This window comes from Leuciscus leuciscus (assembly GCF_965113295.1).
Source record: "Leuciscus leuciscus genome assembly, chromosome: 7".
NCBI lineage: Eukaryota > Metazoa > Chordata > Actinopteri > Cypriniformes > Leuciscidae > Leuciscus > Leuciscus leuciscus.
This window is the reverse complement of record NC_138731.1, coordinates 24,908,681-24,916,726: the sequence shown is the minus strand read 5'-3', so window position 1 is coordinate 24,916,726 and position 8,046 is coordinate 24,908,681. Positions and strand designations below refer to the sequence as shown.

The following is an 8,046-nucleotide window of genomic DNA, read 5'->3' as shown; positions in this document are numbered from 1 at the left end:
CTATAAAAACTAAATAAATATAGTCTATTAAGTTTGGAAGTTTGTAACGATTCAAGCAGAGTTTATCCATTTTCCTTTAAGAGGCTGCAACTACATCTACAGGTTAGTTCATTAAAAATGTACCCCCTCTGACTACATCTCAGTCTGCATATTGTAGTCATTATATTAACAGTCATGTGCTCTGAATGTGGCATTATATCACAGTCATGTCCAGAGGTGGAAAGAATAATAAAATATTCGTCTCAAGTAAACGTACTATTACTTCAATGAAATTTTACTTAAGTACAAGTAAAATTACCGGTCTAAAAATCTACTCAAGTAAAAGTAAAAAGTATCTAATTTCTCAGAGTAAAAGTTACTGAGTTACTTTTTTAACAGCGGGAGTGGGGTGGGGGACTCTCCCGTGTAGGGTTGTAACCAGGGCCGGCCCGCGGCATAGGCAAATGCTAGGGGCGCCACTCATCCATAGGGGCGCCAGAATGAGTGAACGAGTGGATTTTTATTTTTTTATACTTTTTTTCTTATATATAATACTATTTTAAAACCATTAATTCGAAATACTACCAAATAAAGCAAAAAAAGTCCGGCTCATCAAACTTCCCCCGCCCAGCGAGTGCTTGAAGTGCGTCAGAAACAGAGCGCGCGCGCGATCAGTTGTTGGTAATTTGTTGTGTAGCGTGCGCGACGCCGCATCCAATGTAGACAGCATTGCTTTTGCTAACACACAGCTCGTAGAAACGGGCCTGGCAGCTCGCGCCAGTTCTAGACACGGTGAAAGTTTCCTGATTGTGACGGATGGCCGAATTTACATGACACATTATATATTAGCATTATAGTCTGCGATAGATACAGTGCCAAAAAGAAGAGAAGAGGATAAAAGGGGATAAAGACAGAGGTAAAGTGATGTAGTGAATGAACAGTTTATCTAATTGCATAGGAGTAAGATACTATAATTTCATGGCAGTTATTTTTTTACCTTAAACTTAATGTTAGCAGTTGTTCTGAGTTCTCCAGAGGCCCCAGACTGTGTGATTTTGTAACAATCATGTCAGTTTTAAGACGCATTTTTTATTATCACTTTTTTTTTTATTAATGTTTTACTCTACAGTTGTGCAGTTTTGGGGGGGGGATACAGTACAGGCCAAAAGTTTGGAAACATTACTATTTTTAATGTTTTTGAAAGAAGTTTCTTCTGCTCATCAAGCCTGCATTTATTTGATCAAAAATACAGAAAAAATTAATAATATTGTGATATATTATTACAATTTAAAATAATTGGTTTTCAATTTATTATACTTTAAATTATCATTTATTTCTGTGATGCAAAGCTGAATTTTCAGCATCATTACTCCAGTCTTCAGTGTCACATGTGACATCCAGTCTATCACATGATCCTTTAGAAATCATTCTAATATTCTGATTTATTATGAGTGTTGGAAACAGTTCTGCTGCCTAATATATTTGATGAATAAAATGTTAAAAAGAACTGCATTTATTAAAAAAATATATATATATTTTCTAATTATATAAATCTTCACTTTTGATCAATTTAACACATCCTTGCTGAATAAAAGTATTGATTTATTTCAAAAAAAGAAAGAAAAATATGACTGACTTTCTTCTTTTTATTTTTTTATTTTTTTATTCATCAAAGTATCGTAAAAAGTATCACAGGTTATAAAAAAATATTAAGCAGCAGAACTGTTTCCACTTTGATAATGAATCATCATATTAGAATGAATTCTTAAGGATAGACTGGATCAATGATCCTGAAAATTCAGCTTTGCATCACAGAAATAAATGATAATTTAAAGTATAATAAATTGAAAACCAATTATTTAAAAATGTAATAACATATCACAATATTATTATTTTTTTCCTGTATTTTTGATCAAATAAATGCAGGCTTGATGAGCAGAAGAAACTTCTTTCAAAAACTTTAAAAATAGTAATGTTTCCAAACTTTTGGCCTGTACTGTATATGGCATTTTTTAAATTGATTTGCCAAAATTAGTAAAACTTGTAACGGTATGAGATTCTCAGATACGGTATTAAACAATTATTAAATAAATAAACGGTATTATTAAACAATGGTTATTATCAGTTAGAATGACAGTTAAATTAATGAAAATGAATTTTGGTTGAACAAATGCTTTATTATAACAATCTTGAAACCATTTGTTTGTTTATTAAAAATTCAATAATAGCCTAATCAACTAAATTCAATAATTGATTATGTATTAGATTAACAACTTATTTTTTATCATTATTAATTTATTAAAATGTTTAAGAATAATAGAGTCCTATGGAATGTATTTGAAGAGTTCAGATGCAAAAGCCTCTAAGTGGCATCTGAAATTTTCTTCTAGAATGATAATTTTTATCAAGCTTGTATATTTAAGTTCAGTAATTTCACTTAAATGGCAATGCAAATTACCTATTAATTGTAATTTAAGTGAAATTACAAAAAAAATTGTGATTGTGAAATTGTGAAAAAAAAATGTTTTGTGATTTTTGCGAGTTTTTTATTCTCCCACCCTCCAATTAATCAATGCAGTAGTTTCCGAAGCACGATTTATTTATTTTTCCTCCCTTGTATTTTTTATTTTATTTTAATTTTTTACTCAGTAACAAATATGATTTAAAATGTAGCGAAGTACAATGCTTCAAACAAAACATACTTAAGTAAAAGTAAAATTACAGATTTGAAAACCTACTTAAAAAAGTAGAAGTACAAATAAAAATGTACTCAATTACAGTTGTAATTCGTTACTTTCCATCTCTGGTCATGTCATAAAGTGGGGTGAAAACCAATAAACTTAAAGGGTTAGTTCACCAAAAAATTGAAATTCTCTCATTAATTATTACTCTCCCTCAGGTCGTTTCAAACCCCCAAGACTTTCCATCTTCGGAACACAAATGAAGATATTTTTAATAAAATCTGAATGATTTCCACTTTGACAATTCAAAAAGTTAATAACGAGATTGTAAAACTAATCCATGTGAATTGAGTGGTTTAGTCCTAATTTTCCGAAGAGACACGATCTGAAGAGACACTTTGTAAACTGAACAGATTTAATTTAGGCTTTTAGTCACATAAAAACATTCACCAAGGCACACATCGGTTATGATAAACGGAAGCTCATTCAAGCTTGCTTGACTTACGAGAACCATGTCTCTTCAGAAAATTTGGACTAAACCACTCAGTTTACATGGATTAGTTTTACAATCTCTTTATGAACTTTTTGAAGCGTCAAAGTGGTAGTTGTGTAGTTTTATACTGGCTCTATCAACAGTTTTTGCTGAAAAAAATATTGACTTGTATCAGATTTTATGTCACATCTTACGTCATCTTCTCAGTTCTCGCGCATGCGTCGTGGCGAAACAAAAAAATTTAACAAAAACAGAAACAAGTCTTATAAAACAAGACCAAAAAAAATGACTGAATATATGAAAGGTTACTTATAAAAAATAATAATAAAAAGTCAGGCTTGTGCACAATTCAGAATTGAATTGAGAATGACTCCTTAATTCCAATTCAATTCTTGAATTTGAATTGATGTCAAAAACAGGATCTAGAATTACAATTCGAATTTGAATTAAAGGAAGCAGAATTGCAATTCAATAAAAATTCAAAGAAATTCATATACATATTTTAAGTCAAGTGTTTAACAATGAAGCTTTACAGTACACTCTAAACAAAAATGGTGCTAAATAGCACTAAAAGTGGTTCATTGGCTTGTAATCATAGGGGAACCACTTTAAGTGCCATATACGCTGATTTCACGCAGCCGCCATTTTGAAATCGAAAGTGAGGCTCCGGTGGGAAGAACCCCGGAAGTAAAGATAAACAACAATGCCTTGGATTACCAACCTGAAGCTGCTGCCGCGATTTACACTATTGGATGTTAATATCCAATATAGGATATGTATATATTTCATTCCTGCTTCGTTTTTTACAATCTGAATTATATATAAAAAAAAGATTTTATTTATAAATGAATTTCACTGTATATAGTCTAAAGTATGAAAGAAATGTTTGTACATTTTTAGAATTGACACAACATCATTAAACACAACAATAGGCTATCACATTCACGACTCTCCTGTGATTAAAGGCGACACTTCCGGTTTTCTTCCCACCGGAGCCTCGCTTTCGATTTCAAAATAACGGCTGTGTGAAATCAGCGTATAGCACCTACCTTTGTCAAATGGTGCTATGTAGAACCATAAGAGGTGCCATATAGCACCTTAACCACCCCAAAGAACCGCTGAAGAACCAAACTGGGCTTAACAGGTTCTTTAAATGGTAGTGGTGCTATATAGCACCTTAACCACCGCAAAGAACCCCTGAAGAACCATTTTTTTTTAGTGTGTATATGTCAGATATGATTGCATTATAAATGATATTAGTTTGAACTACTTGTACAGATTACATTAAAAGGATATGTTTTCCCCAAGCAATAAATGTTAAAAGCTCTAGTCACAGAACAAATAATTAAGTTTGATTTATTGTAATTGTAATTTTGTGGAAGATGATGGAACATGACTCCATTTCCTAGAATGCTTTACTTTAACCTAGAATGCTTTACTTTAACCAAGTATTTAAAATGGTTGCTAAACAATTTGAGGTGGTCATTTGTTTGAAAGCACAATTTGATGGGCAACACTGGACTTTTTAAGTTTCAGAAGTCCTTTACAACTTCACTCTGCACCTGTTGAGAGAATCTTTAGTGTTGCAGGAAAGATATTCAGACCAGAACGGTGCAGACTCAATGAAAAAACATTTGAGGAGCTATTGAGAATTAGATGCAACAGTGTTGCTCAGTAATTTTTTGCATTGGAATAAATGATATCTGCATTTACAACAACTTTGTGTTTGTGTGATTACTTTGAAATGAAAATTACATTGGAACAAAACTAATTAAACAACATTGAGGGGGTAATTTATTTCAAGAATTTGATCAATATCTATTTTAGAACAAAATGTATGCAGGGTTGAGGAGTAAATAGTTACGTGAAATGAAATTTCTGTTATTAAATTACAAAATTAATGTAATTGTATTTAGTTGTATTACTGAGGTAAAATGTTTAATTCAATTAGTTACTAATCAACTTAAAACGAAATTGCTCTGCATTGATAAAGTTATCCAAATAAAGTAATCCAAACCACATTTATAATGGGTAACTAATAACAGTAAGCAATAACATTTCCAAAGTAACCTTCCTAACACTGAATGCATGCGAGACTCAACACATTCTTTCTGTTGTGTGACTGTGTGGAATTTCTTTGAATTGCCATGAATTTAATTCCACTTCCTGTCATTCCAATTCAAATTCAATTCAACGTCCTGTGGGGCGGAGTAAATTCAATTCAAATTCAAATTCATGAATTGAATGGAGGCCAATTCTGAAATTCTGAATTTTGCACAAGCCTGATAAAAAGTACACGTCATCACCAATCAGTCATTTCTCAATATCCTGGATCTGACTGAGACCTAGATTCGGCCAGAAAACACAGGAATATCCTCTGCTCTCTCCACCAACTTCACTTCAAAAAGGTTAAGGAAACTAGTTTAGGAAAATATTTAATAATATATAACACATTTAGCAACTACAAATTGTGCAATCTGAAAAAAATTTAAATAATTTTAGTAAATGTATATCCATGTCTCTCTGTCCCTCTCTTTGTAAAATAGTATTTTAAAGAGATTCATCTCTGCTCTACAATGTTATGTCTCCCTCAACTCTTCAGCTAATTGCTGACAATGTTCTTCACAAACTAAATTAATTACCATCGCCAATCAATTCTCAGAACTGCAAACTATCAACTTTTCTACTTTCTAAAGGCTGAAATCTCTAAATTCTATAGATAAAAAAAAATAAATAAATAAAATATATATATATAAAAAAATAAAATTGATTAGGTGCTCTCATAAAAGCAATATCAGAATTTAAATATCTGCTATAAGATTTGTTCTAGCAACAGTCACTCCAAGCACTCTGACAAGCGAAAGCGGGGGTCCTATTAAAGTCAGTTGAATATTCAAGCTTGCTATACTTTTGCCTATGTTGATGAAAAAGAGTTATAAAAATTGTATAGACATGAAATGTTATTATGCAGTGTTACGTTGCACCAACACCATGCAGGCCCCAGATGAATTAGGTCAGTTAAAATACATAGAAAGAAAAACATGATTTGGTATCCAATGCAACCTAACATTTAAGGAAAATATATAAAAAAAGTTTAAAAAAAAGTTTAACAAAAGTTCATTGTGAAAAATGTAGTGTGACATACAGTACCTTGAAATGTTTTAAAATCAATCAACAGTTACTGTAGTTTACATTAACATTAAACTTAATGATAAAAACTATTTGTTTGATAACTTCCTCCACAAGCCCAGGTTACACAAGCATATTTGGTTTGAGCTTCATGCTGGCTGTTTAAAATGCTTTCTTGTCATTGGAATTGCTTTACAAGCAGAAATTTCACATTTTCTCCACCACAAGGCTTGAAATAATAACCCTTTCAGGTCTGTAGTAGCAAACTGTACCACTCACTACACCATGCAGCTGACTAAGGCCTTTTTAAACAATAGGAATACAAATTCTTTGGGAGTCCATATAGTATAAATAAGGCAGCAGACTGTTGTTACAGTAGCCAGTTTGGAATAACCACAACCACAATCATGCATGGAAAGGTAAGCCTTAAAAATTCTCAACATCTTACTAAAAACATGATTTATTTGCTGTTCTGATTTATAATGGTATCTCAGCTCTAATTGATATATAGAAAATAAAACACTGCAATTCAAATAAAAGAAATCATTTGGATATTGTGTTGGGTGACATTTAATATATTGATAAATAGTAATTAAGTCAATGCTGAACATTTTTTTTATTTGTCCCAGGTCATCTTCTACGAGGACAGGAACTTCCAGGGTCGCACTTATGAGTGCATGAGCGACTGTGCGGACATGTCCTCCTACCTGAGCCGCTGTCACTCTTGCAGAATAGAGAGTGGCTGCTTCATGATGTATGACCGTCCCAACTACATGGGAAATCAGTATTTCTTCAAGAAGGGCGAGTACGCTGATTACATGCCTATGTTTGGCATGAATGAGTGTATCAGATCTTGCCGTATGATCCCCATGGTGAGTTCCATGTACATTTTGCATTTGTAAAAACTTTTTTTTAAATATATATTTTTTTAATCCTTTTGTTCAAAAAGCATAGACAATAATTTCAGAATGCCAATTCATAAAAATGAATGAACCTAAACTATTGCCTGACAACTTATTCACTACAGTACAAAGGCTCCTACAAAATGAGGATCTACGAGAGGGAGAACTTCATGGGTCAGATGCACGAGATGATGGATGACTGTGACAACGTCATGGACCGTTACCGCATGTCTCACTGCCAGTCCTGTCATGTGATGGACGGCCACTGGCTCATGTATGAGCAGCCCCACTACAGAGGCAGGATGTCCTACTTCAGGCCTGGAGAGTACAGGAGCTTCAGCAATATGGGTGGCATGAGATTCATGAGCATGAGGCGCATCATGGACTCCTTTTACTAGAGATTTAATGTTTCAATAAAATAACTTCTATACAACATTAAACATTGTGTTTTGAACAATCTTTAATGACAATATATTTGTATTAATGAATAATCCACATAAAAATATCCAATGGATTAAATTAAACTTGCAAATAACACAAAACAAAAATATTATTTTATATATAGAAGAAAATGTCTGACAGATTTCTTTCAACACAACTGTGTGATCAATGGCTTGTATGATTAATCAAAGCATAATAGTTGAACCCAACTAAATAATATTTCTTAAAACAATTGATGATTAACTTCGGTTCAATGCTGATATGACTTCTAAAACTTAAACACATTCAAGTAAACAAGATTGCCACGAAGGCAGCATTCTGACACAGGTTTGGAGAATGAAGACCAGGGTTGGGAAAAATTTTGAATTTAAAAACTTGAATTAGGATATTAACCTTTTACAGAGTTTTTGTAGGCTATCAA

At 32.4% G+C, this 8,046-nt stretch overlaps 1 protein-coding gene across 1 annotated transcript; it reads left to right on the top strand.

The window, feature by feature from the left end:
* Positions 1-6,944: 6,944 nt before the first annotated feature.
* Positions 6,945-7,582, top strand: LOC309502957 (gamma-crystallin M2-like; the record flags this gene model as incomplete). The annotated part of the gene is made up of 2 exons (XM_082175631.1): positions 6,945-7,154; positions 7,310-7,582. Exons 1-2 carry the CDS (start codon positions 6,960-6,962, stop codon positions 7,580-7,582), a joined length of 468 nt encoding a protein of 155 aa, XP_082031757.1. The 5' UTR covers positions 6,945-6,959.
* Between the last annotated feature and the right edge of the window lie 464 nt (positions 7,583-8,046).